The 16,838-nt window shown below is 38.5% G+C and overlaps 1 protein-coding gene across 1 annotated transcript; it reads left to right on the plus strand.

Moving 5' to 3' along the window:
• Positions 1–6,340: 6,340 nt before the first annotated feature.
• Positions 6,341–16,467, plus strand: LOC140238856 (PCNA-associated factor-like). The gene is made up of 4 exons (XM_072318750.1): positions 6,341–6,491; positions 9,738–9,809; positions 11,236–11,401; positions 12,725–16,467. Exons 1-4 carry the CDS (start codon positions 6,455–6,457, stop codon positions 12,930–12,932), a joined length of 483 nt encoding a protein of 160 aa, XP_072174851.1. The 5' UTR covers positions 6,341–6,454; the 3' UTR covers positions 12,933–16,467.
• Positions 16,468–16,838: the final 371 nt, after the last annotated feature.

Consider the following 16,838-nt stretch of genomic DNA (forward strand, 5'->3'; position numbering starts at 1 on the left):
TGATTGATTGATTGATTGATTGATTGATTGATTGATTGATTATATTCGATTTGAAATTATTTCCCCTTTGTGTTGGCTAACACAAAAACTAACATAATTGACTTACAATGATTATACAATAGCATTATACATAGCAACAGAAGAGCATTTATGTAAGAGTCAAAGGGGGGAGCCTACGCAGCTTGTATTACCTGGGCCCCCCAAAATAAATCACATCGTTACTTTGATTGAATTGATCTGAATTCATTTCCACTTTGTGTTCACAAGAACAGGAAAAAATGAATTACATACAATGATTATGAAAAAAGGAAAAATCTATTTTTTTAATGTAAAAAACATAATAATCTCAAAACATGTTCAAATAACGCTTTTATGAACGCTTTTTTGGGAATGACTGAAACATCCAAAAACAAAGTAAAACAAAGCGATCGTATTGTGGGTCCCACACTTTATTGGAATCGCTCTTTTTTCTTTTCTTTTTTTGGATATCTCAGCCATTTCAAAAAAAAAAAATTCATCAGATAAACGTTGAATTCCTCGTAGAATCACATGCTCTTTCATATTTCATAAGAGGTTTCTCATTATCTCACCAAAAATGTTAGAAACCTGAAATTTGGTCTCAACCAAAACTATACGATCCCTTTAAAGTATTTGAATATCTTCCAGAAACTGTTGGGAATTTGTGATTAGCACAACGGAATTTGATTGAAAATTTCCCTGCGAATCATTCCAGTTTTGGAGGTATTTCTTAAAATAAAGCTCCTGCTTGAAAATTCGATAGTGCAAACATTGGGGATTAAAATTTCTTCTATACATCACTGCGCCACTTTTCCTTATAATTTTCATTTAATCTGGCGCTAACTAATTTTTTGCTTCTGCTAGAGTGAGATTTGATGCTTGATTGTACCAACTTTCCGTGAGACCTAGGTTGTCAAATATCTAGATTTTTTAGATATATTGGGGTGTTATTTTCCGATATTTGTAATCGAATCAGGTCATTTCTACAAAGGGTAACATTGTGTCTTGAAGTTTGCATTAATTAAGATTTCGGGGTGTCATTTTCCGATATTACACTGTGTAATCGATTTAGGTCAGTTTCACATAGGATAACGTTGTCTCTTGGACTCGGGATGTCATTTTCCGATATTTAGAATCGATTTAGGTGGTTTTCTATAGGATAGCGTTGTGTCTTGGAGTTCGTGTTGAGTCATTAATTAGTATTTCGGCCTTCAAAGAATCATTAATCATTTTGTTCTACATTTTCTACATTTTGAAAACAAAATAAAATCTACCCGACATTAGATTTGGTGAAAAATATTTCCATGTTTCAATACAAATGATTTTCCGCGTTTTAGTTGACTGTTGAGGTGAGATGCTTGAAAAACTGAAGTAAACGTGACTTTAGCCATTCTTCGATAGGATGGATTTACTTGATTGATATCTGTTTCGAGACGACTAAGTGGCCTACGAAGAGCCAGGTCAACGTGCTGTAATAAGCCAGTTCGGGGTTCCGGCAGTTTGAACATGAGCAGAAAAAGGTCATTAATTTTGTACTGAGAGACAGACTAGTTTTTAAATTCACTGAGATAAGCATCTGTAATGCTATGATTATTCATGTAATCCTTATAAATGGTGCCTGACAGTACATCCACCTGACAGCAATCCTGCCAAGTATTTGGCAATGTTAACAGAAAAAAAAAAGAAAAAAGAAAAACGAAAACGAAAACGATAATGTATTCAAAACAGCACAATGGATGCTTCCCAAAGTGTTGACTACGACGAACCATTCTGGTCACTTCATCTATAACAGGTTCGTTCTTTATTTGAATACGAGTTCCATAAATTGCTATGTTGGGCAAGCTGATGCATTAAGTCGCAAAGTGAAGTGGTGAACCAACTGAGAAAAATGAAAGGTCATTTCATCTGTACCCATGTGCACATGATCTATCTCCGAACTGGCTTATTCTCCCTAATTTTCACCCCTAACGGTTTGTATTAATTTGCATTAATTAATAGTTTGCGTTCGTTTGCATTGAGTTTGCATATAGTTTGCATCAGTTTGCATCAGTTTCCATTTAATAGTTTGCGCCATAGGACGGGGCATTCGGCTTTACAATGTTGTTTGTGAATATGTACAGGAGGTGACACCTTCCTGTCCATATTGAAAAAAAAAAAAAAAAAAAAAAAACACACGTTTATTAGATATCTTTTTTTTTTTTTTTTAATGAACAAACAAGTCAGACTATTGTGAGGCCGCAATGACAATGTCCTCGTCACATAATACTTATGTGATTGTGACGGCCATTGAAGTTTTGGAAAATGCAATAAACTTCGATAGTAATTGTTATAATAAGTTTTCCATTCTTTGCTTTCTGGATTCAACTTCTACCAATATCTGCTTGTTTGGCCTCACTGTTCTGCCTAACAATACATGGGTGTATGCAAGGGGGGTCGGGAGGGTCGTACGACCCCCCAAATTTTCAAAAGGTCCACTTTTTGTAAAAGACATTTTTGTTTTTTGAGGGCTTTTTACTCTATATAGGCCTACAACAGGGAAAAAAAGTGACCGGTGTTCCAGCAAATTGTCAAAAACCTCGTAAATTTCGTAACTTAGTTTTAATATGCCATAATTTACCTTATTTCTAAGCCGCACTGCCATGCCGAAAAAGTCACTTTTGTATGCACCAAATGGCCCCATTTTATGATATAAAATTCAAAAACTCCCTACCGTGGGAGGGGGGACACCCCCCTCCCACACCCTCCCCCCGCTCGGTCGCTCCGCTCCCTCGCAAAGGTAAAGGTCCAAAAATTTTGATTACGACCCCCCCCAGAAAAAATCCTGGATACACCCCTGCAATACATGTACCACATTATTCGTAACAGATACTTTATAGCAGGGAGGTGGCCACCTCCTTGGTATATCACGGTACACATGAGACATCACAAGCTGTAGTAGTCTTCTCATCCAGCATTGACTAAGCAGAAACGTAAAAAATTCTTCACGTTTGAACGGATTGTCCGATTTTCATCAAAATCTCACTGATGTGTTCTAGATATCATAGGCGCCGGAAGTGGGGGGGCAGGGGGGGCGGCCGCCCCCCCAATCCAAAAAGTGGGGGGGCAAAACGCATTTTTGCCCCCCCAAAAAGCCCCCCTCCAAAAAAAAATGAATAAATAAACAAATAAATAAAAATAGATAAAATAAGAAAGATATGTATATAAATGAATAAACGCGAAAAAAACAAAGCTACAAACGGCAGTTTTTGGACTGTAAAATGTCAAAATTTCCAAGCTCGCTCGCTCCGCTCGCTCGCATTCAATCGCTATGCCATTCTCCTGATGTTGCTGCCAGTAATTGCCAGCAGTTGCGCCTGGGCCGCCCCCCCCCCCCCTTAATTTCCAAAGCGAAAAAACAAATATAGCTACAAACGGCAGTTTGGGGACTGTAAAATGTCAAAATTAATCGTCAAATTTATTCGTTATGCCATTTTCCTAACGTTGCAGCCAGTAATTGCCAGCAGTTGAGGCCGGTGCGCCTCCCCCTTAATTTCCAAAGCGAAAAACATAGCTACAACGGCAGTTTTTGGACTGTAGAATGTCAAAATTTTCAAGCTCGCTCGCTTCGCTTGCTCGCATTGAATCATTATGCCATTCTCCTAATGTTGCTGCCAGTAATTGCCGGCAGTTGCACCCGATGCGCCCCATTAATTTCCAAAGCGAAAGATATAGCTACAAACGCCAGTTTTGGGACTGTAGAATGTCAAAATTTTCAAGCTCGCTCGCTTCGCTTGCTCGCATTGAATCATTATGCCATTCTCCTAATGTTGCTGCCAGTAATTGCCGGCAGTTGCGCCCGATGCGCCCCCCATTAATTTCCAAAGCGAAAGATATAGCTACAAACGCCAGTTTTGGGACTGTAGAATGTCAAAATTTTCAAGCTCGCTCGCTTCGCTCGCTCGCATTGAATGGTTATGCAATTCTCCTAATGTTGCTACCAGTAATTGCCAGCAGTTGCGCCTGGGCCGCCCCCCCCCCCCTTAATTTCCAAAGCGAAAAAACAAATATAGCTACAAACGGCAGTTTGGGGACTGTAAAATGTCAAAATTAATCGTCAAATTTATTCGTTATGCCATTTTCCTAACGTTGCAGCCAGTAATTGCCAGCAGTTGAGGCCGGTGCGCCTCCCCCTTAATTTCCAAAGCGAAAAACATAGCTACAACGGCAGTTTTTGGACTGTAGAATGTCAAAATTTTCAAGCTCGCTCGCTTCGCTTGCTCGCATTGAATCATTATGCCATTCTCCTAATGTTGCTGCCAGTAATTGCCGGCAGTTGCACCCGATGCGCCCCCATTAATTTCCAAAGCGAAAGATATAGCTACAAACGCCAGTTTTGGGACTGTAGAATGTCAAAATTTTCAAGCTCGCTCGCTTCGCTTGCTCGCATTGAATCATTACGCCATTCTCCTAATGTTGCTGCCAGTAATTGCCGGCAGTTGCGCCCGATGCACCCCCATTAATTTCCAAAGCGAAAGTTATAGATACAAACGCCAGTTTTGGGACTGTAGAATGACAAAATTTTCAAGCTCGCTCGCTTCGCTTGCTCGCATTGAATCATTATGCCATTCTCCTAATGTTGCTGCCAGCAATTGCCGGCAGTTGCGCCCGATGCGCCCCCCATTAATTTCCAAAGCGAAAGATATAGCTACAAACGGCAGTTTTGGGACTGTAGAATGTCAAAATTTTCAAGCTCGCTCGCTTCGCTCGCTCGCATTGAATGGTTATATAATTCTCCTAATGTTGCAGCCAGTAATTGCCAGCAGTTGCGCCCGATACCCCCCCCCCCTTAATTTCCAAAGCGAAAGATATAGCTACAAACGGCAGTTTTTGGACTGTAAAATGTCAAAATTTTCAAGCTCTCTCGCTCCGCTCGCTCGCATTTTATTGTTATGCAATTCTCCTGATGTTGCTGACAGTATATAAGTTGTGGTTTCACACCGTCATTCCATAATCCATGTAAGGAAAACTTACAATGTTCCTCAATGACTGCGTTGTTGAATGTATCACACTCCGTAATGTATTGTAGTCCCATTATTGCGCACGCACACACGCACAAGCATACACACCGTCAAAATTACTTTTCCACAAGGTGCCCACCCCCAATGTTTCGACCCATCGTACGCCACTTTATATGCATACACACACACACACACACACACATATATATATATATATATATAGATGTGTGTGTGTGTGTGTGTATGTGTGTGTGTGTGTGTGTGTATATTGTGTAACATATGTATGGTCTAAAGTGAGCCCCCTCCAATATTTGCCCCCCCAATCCAAAACTGCTTCCGGCGCGCCTGCTAGATATTGCTGCATTCATTCAATCACCTATGAGGATGGACTTGTCCTTTAAAATGTATGGAATGAGAATAGTCAGAAACTTAAAGGGCAAGTTCACCTTTATAGACATGTGGATTGAGTGAATGCAACAATAGTAGTAGAACACATATAGATTGATTAGTAGATCGGACAATCCGTTCAAAAGCTATGAATTTTTGAAGTTTCTGCTCACTCACTGCTGGATCCGAAGACTACCGCTTGTGATGTCACACGGTGTACAACACTATAAAGCAAATGAAAATTCAACATATTTTCACTTTTCTGACATAATAAAAGAACACTTGACTTCCCTCTTCCAGAAGGAAAGGGGAATAATATTACCCTTAATATACTAGTACGTCAGTGAAAAGTCGAGGAATAACTTTTGTGCACTTGGCTTTTTCTCTTTTTTTTTTCTTTTTCTCTTTTTATGAAATTCGCATTATATTTTCCTTATATCGTTCTACGCATGTGACGTCATACACTATAATAGTCTCATCCAGCAGTGACTGCGCAGATTCCCTAAAAATTCATTGCTTTTGAACAGATTATCTGATTTTCTCCAAACTTTTACTGATGTGTTCTACAGTAGGTCCATAATTCACTCAATTCACATTACATGTTGTTGTTGTTTAACATTCTTTATTATGTCATTAAACAATGTAATATTGAATTTTATTGTAATTATGAAAATTTTCGCTATCGCCTTTTACTAGTACTCAAACATAGATGCGATTTTTAGTAACTACAAGCTTGTATTTCAATTTGACGACTGGGTAAGAGACTATGCCAACGCGTCAGTGTTTGACCGAAACGCGGGAAATTCACAAGATCTAAGGGTCCGCGCGCCAAAGTCTTCCTGTGTGTACGTGTGTACGTCCGTCGGCCGTGCATAGTCTAGTGGTACATGGTGCACCTTAGCTCTATGTGGTGAAACTAAACTACGCAGTAACTTGTATGTTACTTCATTCACTGTCGAATATCGACTTCAAACGGCATTGCTTTCTGCTTACCTATCGAACGAGTGCCGCACCGCATCTTCTAAATCAGTTCCGCATCTTCAAGATACATCATGGTCAGAACAAAGGCAGATAACTCGGCAAGGAAAGGTAAGAATTGCAGAATATGAAATCATGTTCTTGCCACTGTCTGCTTGCTTATCCTGGCTGTAGTCCCATTAGACCCGGATATATGTTGGTTCGGCCATGGGGGTGATTTAATGTCACTGATGACCACTGTTATGAATGAACAAACAAACTACAACGCCTAAAGCTAAAAATCAAAACAAATAATATAAGGCATAATTGTACTTGATGCCCCCAGGGGACATCAGCGTTTTTACCTTGGCTTGGAATATCCCTACAAGTACAAATAAAACTATTAAAAGAATCTCACAATGCTTGTGTAAAAATACGTCAGCTCATCTCAGCGTGTCCTGTGTAGAACCTGTGAATTGACCTTTAATAGCCTAAATGAATAGGCCTACTTTTTGAAGTCTTGGGAACATATGACCCTACCCCAGTCTGGGAAATCCGCTCATGAGGGCAAACTAACCTAAAGGGGGGCTCCTTTTCGCAAGAAAGAAGGCACTCTCGCCCTCATGAGCACCTCGGCTGCAGCTCAGGGTACTCAAGAGGCTTCCTCCGTGAGTCCCTGCTGTGCTCATGAGGGCTCCTCTTCACTTCTCATCCATCTCAAATCTCACATCTGATATCATATATGAAATCTATAAATGATGCATCACGCGTTACCCCGGGGTACCGTAGTACCCCGGGTAACCTCACGTCCACTCGAGGACAGACAGAGAAAAGTGCATGCACTGTGTGTGTGCGTGTACATAGTCATTCCCATGCCACTGCATATGCGTGCATGGAAGCTGCGATACCACTAGCGTGTGTTTTAGTGCAGTGCCGTGCAGTGCCGTGCAGTGGCTAGCATGCGCTAGCTCCAGCACCAAAATGATTTTCTCTTTTGGCACCCAGGGTACGGTACAACCTTTAAAAAAAAAAAAAAAAAAAATTCAACAAAATGGCTGATTTTTGTTTGGTACCCCGGGATACCATTTTTGTCATTAAATGATTGTGTCCAAAAATTGGTGGTTTTACTCTAACGTTACCTGTGCGGATACCATATAAAATCGAACTTTTTTTTTTTTCAGTGTCCCTAATTCTTAACACTGGACTTACAATGTAGTTCGTGTGCGCTTTGGAAAAGTTGTGATGATTCTGCATTTCTGATGGCGAAATTTGGGATTTTTGATGAATTTTTGGAGGTGACTTTCCTGTTGTGAACGATAATGCCATGTCACATGATGTCAGTAATATCAGTATGTGAAATTATGTGATTTGCATGTGTTGTGACAATAAAATTTGCTGGCTTGTGATTAGTGATACTAAGTGACCAAATTCTGGTAGGTGACCAAATACGGGTAACCTCACCCTAAAGGAAAAGTAGGGTAAGAGTACCAGTATTCGGTCACCTACTGGAATTTGGACACTTATCACTAATCACCAGCCAGTAAGTTCTACTGCTGTCACAACACACGCAAATCACATCAATTCACATACTTGCACACTCATTCATAACAGGAAAGTCCCTTAGTCCCTTCCAAAAATCCTTTCAAAATCCCAAATTTCACCGTCAAAAGTGAGGAATCGGTGCGACTTTCCCAAAGCGCGCGCGGATTAAGCCCAGTTTTAAGAGTATGGGTTGCTGAAAAAGCGCTAAAAATCGAGAAATACACCGTTCTCTTGCGGGATTTCTTGCTTATCGCAAGGTCGGAGTGTGATGGTATCCTCAAAAACGCAAAAGAATTGGTGTTAAACAAAATTTCCGTCCGTGCCGATGCAGTGACTCAATGTACAAGGGTTGAATGCAAGTGCTGATCCCCAGTATTCGGTCACCAACGGGCTCCGCAATGTCGCCGATGCAATTTTGTGCCAACAAGGTAGTACGCGGCGCATTTTTCAGCTGCCTTGAACGCGCATATCGTGACCGAATTCTGATCGCGATGACTGTATTCTGGGGGATTTTCAAGGTGATATATTTTGGGGATTTTGTGAAATTCTGTGAGATATCTAACAAAATGAAAATTGAGAGTAAAGAAATTTGATATATTTCACATACATTACTGTAAAATATGATGTATGCATGTATTATTTTAGTTTAAAAAAATATTGCAGAGAAGCTTAAATGACCGAATGCTGGGGGTTTTACCCTACACACCACTAGATGTTCTATGCAGTCTACCCCTAATATGTTGATTATGATGTTAATTGAAATTACAACCTTGCTTTAATGCAGTCAGTTTTTCAATATAAATGATCTGCAAGTACATGTTTGTGTGCATTTTTGGATGTGAAAGTAAAAATTGTTCAATTGTAATACTGTAGACTGGTATGCCATATTGTACAAATATGCTGGACTTGCATAGTTTAGCAAGTCTAATTTTTCGCAAATTGGAACTTCCTGAGAATTTTGTGAGTGGTTAAATTGACGATCATGGAGAACAATAATGAATGGAGAAATATACATGTATGCATGAATGCATGACACATGTATTCATGTTGGGATCAGAGCTTTTAGATTCGCGAATAGCACCCAGCTTGTGAAATTTGCGAAAATAAAAACATAGCGAAGATGCCGTGTACACTAGGTGTCGCAATGGTGAAAGATGTACATATGATGCCTGTGATGCATGCTTTTAACAGTCTATGAGCCAAACACTCCTGGCACTACTCATTAACATGAATTTGTATATCACAGCTCTAAAAAAAAAAAATAAAAATGAAAAAAATAAAGAATAAATAAAGGAAGAAAGGAAGGAAGTTAGGAAGGGAGGAAGGAAAGAAAGAAAGAAATAGGGAGATGTTTACTGATAGTACCGGGTAGTGATTCTTAAGTTTGTACATGCGTGTGTGCAGCCAATGTTTTACTATTGTCAATACAATTGCAGTGTGCTTGATAATTTACAAGGAATGCACAAGTAGACAAATATCATGCACATAATTTATGTACTTTGATAAAATCCATGACTGCAGTTGATTATGTCTTCGCATACAGTGTATATTATAGCCATGCTATGTCTTTAGAGTTTGCTTTCAAAACACAGAAATATCACACAGATAAGCAAATGGCTTACTTAATCCTTGAACATGAATGTCAGCACATTGGCCAGTCACAGACAAGGATATAGTGACCTCCTTGCAGGTGTATGTGTGTACTTCTTAAAGATCTTCCAAATAACATGAGCTTGGCACTGTCCTTATAAGGGATATTCTCTTTTTGTGTGTGTGTGTGTTTTATTTCAAAAATTTTCATAGCAATTTTGTGTTGATTTTTTTTTTCTGTTCCAGCTGTTGCAGCCAAGGCACCAAGAAAGGCATTGGCACCTACTGGAGGCTCTTCATTGATGTCTCCCAAATCAGGTTTGTGTCAGTTTTTTAAGGATTATAGTTATGATGATCTATTAATGCAAGATGAAAATCTGTTATTGAAATACACACAAGGACAAACACTGTGCAAGCAGAGCACAAGCTTCTCTCACAGTTTGTTGTGACAGAGACAAGTGTGATTTATGCATTTAATCACACTATTTAAGAACCACTCACTTTGTCTTCAGTTCTATAATTTTGTTTCATCTTTATACTAACTTTCTTTTATCAATATATTTAAATTCATCACATAACTCATACCTCCCATTTTATGCATTGCTAGAATAGAACCATTACAGACTTGGTACACATAAAGTAGAGAGTCAAGGAAATGACAGTTTTATGAATATTTTTTGGCAATGAATATTTCAGAGTTCTGGTAAATTTTGTAACAATTCATAGAACCTAAAGAAAGAGCAGTCATATCTCAATTAGTTTGTATGAATTTTCAATGAAATGAAAGCTTTTATTTCAAAAGTTTATTATTGGTATGCAGTGAAATATCATTTTATCATATTTGCAGCAATTAATTTCAAATAATACAGTTAAGTAGCTTGAACTTGTCTTTGAAGTAGCTGTGCTGATAAAATGTTTAATATCAGACTAAACTAAGCATGTGAGGTTCTTCACAACTTGTTTCACTGCAAATTGAAAGCCCAAGGTATTGTTTGTCAAAATTATTTATTTTACGTAACTTCTACATCGGAGAAGCACTTTCATTTTATGAGCCAACCCACTGTACTTGTCCAGGGTTCTTACCTTTCATGTTCCCAACTGTTGTTGTTGGGGTGGGTTTTTTTTTTCAGTTCCCAGCAGCTAGCTTGCCATTGTTTATAAGGGCTTATCTTTTGCAAAATTTGCTTTGTATAACCCTTCATTTTAGTAGCATTCCAATATACAGTACATGCATTGCATGATTGTGGAGTTGACTTAGTGTACATACATCTTGTACATACACTTTCAAGGACACTACAGAAGATTTTATTTTGAATTTGCCTAGTTGGATGTATGGGCAAGAGCCCCACATGAACAGGCAAGTGCCCTTTCATTGTATTACGGCTACAGTGAGTTAAAGTCACGTGGGCCAATCACAAAAGTGGGTTCATAGCAAGCACCCTGCTTTGTTTGATTGTTTTCATACACTGCACTCCCATTGTAACAAACACAGTTTAATAATACAAAAATTCTTGTTGCATTGTACAATGCAGTAAAAATTCAGGTTCCAAAGTTTTTATCTATATATCTTTATATACTTTATTTGTTGGGTTATTAAATGATAATGAAAAGTTGATACAACAAAAAACTGCTGGTCCCCAAAACTTTGTTATAATGGGAGTCACCTGTATTTTCCTCAAGCTTTAGCAAGATAAATCTCTTTCTCTTATACTGATGCCACTCTATGTCTACTTCGACCTTACAGGAGGAAAGAAGGACCGTTACGGAGGTGGGAATACGGTATGTCCTCAACCAACACCAGACTGGCAGAAATCTGTCTCCATGTTTTTCACAAAAGTGCCTTCGACATCATCGGGCAAGGAGAATGAGGACCCTGAAGATGGCCCCAGCAGCAGTAAAGATCTAGACAGGCAAGTTTCATTGCATGCCTCTTCATAAGAAGTGCTTCGAGAATTATGTTTCAGGTACAGCGCACTCCCGTAATAACGAACATAGTCATAACAAATTTCCGGTTACAACGAGATGAAAATTCAGGCCGCAAAATTATCCTCTCTTTGCTGTTTTGTTTATTTGTTCGGTTAGAACAAAATTCCGATATAACGAAGGAAAACTGCCGGTCCCGAGGACTTTGTTATAATGGGAGTCCACTGTAGTCCACCCATTTTTTTTTTCCACTGTGTGTATTCAGCCACTTGAAAGTTTTGTTGTTGTTGTTTTTTTAAACCAAGTATGCAAAACAAGTATATCATAGTGACTAACTGACATTTTGAGAAAATCCAGCCATGGAAAGGGGGATAAGGTGTGCCTAGAGGTTAAAATCTGTTATAATATAAAATGCCTCATGTATTTGGGATATGTAGAATAGTGGTGTGACAAGGGAATACATCAAATAATTCTCAGGTCATCTGTAATAGGATCAGAGTCAAAGCACATTGATACCAATGTTGCTATTTGCCCAGTGAAGAATGTGATGTACAAAATAATCATTTAAGCTTTGAGCATGGAATAGAGCATGATGGTATAGTTGAGTAAATTATGGTTCAAAATATTTAAAAAATAAATAAATGCCTGAAGTCATGGATCAAAATGAATTTTATGGATGGCCTACTCATGAATTGCAATGGAACCTTGTTGAAGGAGGTTGGATATCTGACAAACCCTCTTACAACAAGGTGATTTTACAGGTCCCAACTCTGTATATTTCTCGTACTCTGATATGGTGAGTTACCTGATACGGCAAGATGATTGTCATGGTTTTCCGATTATCATTGTAAGAGGTTTCCCATATCAAGAAATGTTTAGTTTCCATCAGAATTTGTTCATCAATATGGTACCACAGCACAATCATCTAAGCGTATGGATCACAGATTCACAAAAGTGTTATTCTGTATGTTGTAACAATAGAAAACGTTCAATGACTGAAGCACTAGTGAAAGTTCCTTTTCTAATAAGCACTGTCTGACTTTCTCAAACATCCATCCTTGTTTTTATTTCCCTTAGAAAGAAATTTAAATAAACACCTTTTTCACATAATCTTTAACCATGATATATCTGTGTGAGTTTTATTTTTCAAGCAATTTTAATAGGCATTAAAGAAAAGTAGATTACAAAAAAGGTTTTCTGCATTTTATTTTGTTTTGCCTTGCCTGTGTTCTTTTTCTTCCTGTTGTACTATCATATTGTTATCAGAAGATGACAATTTCCCTTTCATATTGATAATTCAATGTGTGCAGGACAGAGACTGCAGGGAGCTCATCATCAGGCCAATCTCTGAGAGCGGAGGATAAAGATGAAGAGATGGATGATGGGGGAGACGAACAAGAAGAGAGAGAGGAGGAGGAGGAGGAGGATGAGGAGGGAGATGATGAACCAGCCGCATCATCATCATCGTCCGACCGTTTTCAACGGAACAACTGCATAAGCGATAGTGACGATGACTAGGGGGAGTGATGTTTTTGCAGCCAAACTTTTGGAAGTTAACCAGGTATGGTCATGCCTCGCAGCCTTAGGAAACAGTTGTTGAGATGCCAACAGACTTTTGCAGACATTAACTTTCTTACACATGAAGGACCAAGGCAGTAAAGGGACACATGGAAACTTGATGGCAAGAAGAAATACAGTTCGAAAGACGTATGCTGGTATGCTGGACGTAGTATGTGTAACAAATCAAACATTGGTATTTGTTTGCTTTCACATTTTAGATGGATGTCAAAAGAGGACATTTTGAAAAAGATGAAAAAAGGATGAACATAATTAAGATGTAATGATATCACACTTTGAAGAACAAGAGTTTGCAGTATGTTATGAATGATAGCGCAACAAATTGGTATGAGATGTTTATGTGCTCAGGGTATATCAATTTGTTTGCTATCATTCTTTATGTATGTGGATAAGGTAATGGGCAAGGTCATTCGATACACTTCGTATTGTCAGAGCAAAGTTGGAGACATCATGCTGCTTTTTAATTCAAACTCTATGCAGGGAAGGTTTTACATTCCTGTGGCACATTTCAGGATTTCTCAGTGTCTTTCAAAAGTAGAATTATACATCTAAGATACAAAAACCTTCTGTGATACTCTTGACAACAGTGTCAGTGTTTTTGAAGTTGGATGGATCTTAGGGCATGCTCTTCTGAAATTGATACCAAAGCACTTTTCCCTAGCCAAGGAAAAATTCCATCATTGCCAGCAGGACCTTGATCCTTATCTTATGTGTGTAGGCCCCTGACCTCATAATCAGGGCTCAGCATTAGTGGTGGCCTGGGGCCACTGTAAGTTGATGTCAGGCCACCAAATTTTAAAAAAAGGTTATCTTTTGGTGGCCCAATTGGGCAACTGAAATTCAAAATGAATTTTCATATTTCCATTTATTTTGGGCCACCACATTGCTTTCTTGGGACCACAAAAATTTTAGATTCAGATGTTTTAGTGGCCCAAATGGGCCACCAGAGAAAAAAGTTACTGTCAAGTTCTGATAATAGATGACACTAAAAGTAATGCGATCAGTCTGTACATCAATCACAGAGCTGCTGCCATGTCTCTGAAATTCTTCAGACAGCTCCCTGCAAGCTTAAATATATCTTCCTCTCACAACGAATAATGATGACTGCCCTGATTTAGGAAGTAGCTTTGCCCGTCAAGATGCGTGTTTTACACAACTATCTCTTTGCTTGCTCTTTCGATCCTCCCTAGTTTTTATTTGTGAATGTTGGCAGCCCTGCAGTTATTCCATCAGAACCTTGAATGAAAAGACGATGCAGCAAAGTCAAATTTTACTGTTTTGTTCACACACAGTATTGCTCAGATTTTTCAGTCTTCTTTGTGTTTACCTTCAGTTTGTCCCTGACTCTGGGATCCTAGGCTAATTTGAAATCATGTGACTCCTCACGGCCAAATGTATTATTTGGTATTATTAGTTTATAGGACAACAGGTAAGTGATCATGTATGATAAAGTGAGTTCTTTTTGTTGTTGTTGATGTTGTAAACATTGAAGAGTTAACCCTATAATGTTCTAGGTACATCCTGGATGGTTTACACTTCAGATGTTCAGGAATATGGTTTAAATGTAGCATGGTAGCACAAGTAACCACTGATTTTTTCTTCCTGAGCATCTGGTTACAATATCATGAAAGCTGTCTGTCTCTGACAATTTCAGTAAAATCCTTGGTTTTGATTGGCTAAGAACCTGTGGTCACTGACTGTTGCTATGGTAATTGTCAAAGAGTGACAACTTGTCAGGTCCGACAAGTTTCATGAAATGGTGCCGGGGTATTCTGTTCAGTTACGGAGACACTCATAATGTAATGATTTTTACTCGCAGCAGTCAACTTACTTCAAAACCTCTGAACAGTTTGTGGTTATCAACAATCCCAATATGACTGCAATGTGTATGTTGCATGACTATTGATCCTCCAGATTGCTATTGGGGCGACAAACTTTGTATCTAAAAAATGTTGAATGTTTCAGGAGAACGAAAAAAAATGGCAGCCAAAGCATTATAGCAAATGGGATCATTCTTTTGTCCTGCCATGGTGGCTTCATTTTTAGGATAGGATAGCTAGGATTTGGACATGACATCACTTTATTGATTAGTAATTTTCACCAAGAGATGAAATACTGTAAAACATGATATGTTCGCGGCATGAACTTTTTGCGAATTGGAACCGACGGCCTTTTTTGTGGCATGAAATTTTCCCAAAATGCCACTGGCTTTCAATGCATGTAGTGTAGACAAGACTTTTTGCATGCATTTTAATTTCGCGAATCTTGGCGATTGCGAAATTCACAAAATTGAAATGCATGCGAACATTCCTCGTTTTACAGTACAAGGTCTTGTCACCCCGGCAACAATATGTGATTCAACACCTAGAAAATATTATTTTACATCAAACGAATATTAAGTTTCAGACTGCATTTTTGTGCCCACAAGCAAGTTGCTATTCTGTCATTGATGTAATTATACAGTCAAATGTGCCAAAAATGCAACAACTTGTTTCGAGAATTGTCCTGAGTTTCCACGTTTACATTTCGTGCATTCTAGATTTTCTTCAGACAGGCTTACAGCTAACCCAAACCAACAATAGCGAGCTTTAGATCTGCGACATTAACGCCAAGAGAACGCAGCCTTCTGGGCTGAACAATAGAAACAGCTATCATGTGCATATATGCAGAACACCATCTTTTTTTTTTTTTAATCCTAATTAGCATCATCGTAATGTTCGTGTTGCAGATGTAAGGCTCACTATTGCACATGAATATGAATACTTATGAACCACTCTCTGTTGGGGCTGTATTTGATGGTACATTTCCTAGCTCTGTATTCCTAGTCGTACTTTAACATTTTGTGTTGCTCGCTCCCCCTCCCCCCACCCCTTCCATCTTAAGTTTGAAAAATTAATGGTGTATGCCATTAACATTGCATTAACCTGTTTAGGACATGAGGTCTATTTGTGAACAGTGTAAAGGCAAAGTGAATTCATTTACCTGAGGAGGTTAATCAGAGCCTTTTTGCTTATCTTCGTTTTACTACATGTGATAGGTAGTCAAGTACAGAACATTGGACCTTTCAAATTTCATCATTAAAGTCTTTAGCAATGTGATATCTCAGGCATTACATCAAATTACACTCTATACAGATGCTCTACTGTGACAGTGGTGGACTTGAGAGCCATTGACTTTGTTCTTAGAAGCGTTCAAAGATGAATTTTTTCAGTGCTGGTAGTTCTTGTATTTCTAACAGCAGACAAAAGGTGTGTTGACTCATTCCTATTTCCTTCACTTTGTCTCATTTAGTGTGAAGAAAATGACTTTGAAAATGTGTTTTTTCTCAGTAGACGTAAGCTTCAATGTGTGTATTGAGAGCATTTAGTTGTTACAATATTGTGAATGTACATAAATATGTGTATCGGTGTGGATTTCTCTTCTATCCCTTTGTTGTTCTATGATTCAATGAATGGAATTAAATGTAACATTTCTACCCTTTAGATTATATTTTCTTCACTGAATGTTTGAAGTTCAGTCATTGTCACATATGTTTGAGAGAGTTTTGCCTTTTTAAATCTGTTCAAAATGCTGGTTGTTTAATTGGTTGTGGGTGTGTGGTCTGTGTACAGTGTACTCCTGTTATTATTAACATGATTGAGAGAAATTCTCGTTACATTGAAGTAAAACATTCAAGTCCCAAAATTGTAATTCATATATCTTTACATACTTTTCTTACTGTTTGGCTATAACAAAATTTTGATATCTATAATGAAAGGTAACTGCCAGTCCCGAGGACTTTGTTATACCCGGAGTGCACCGTATACTACAAGGTGTGTGTGTATGTGTGTATGTGTGTGTTATGTG

Source organism: Diadema setosum, chromosome 15, assembly GCF_964275005.1.
Source record: "Diadema setosum chromosome 15, eeDiaSeto1, whole genome shotgun sequence".
In the NCBI taxonomy this organism is placed as follows: Eukaryota; Metazoa; Echinodermata; class Echinoidea; order Diadematoida; family Diadematidae; genus Diadema; species Diadema setosum.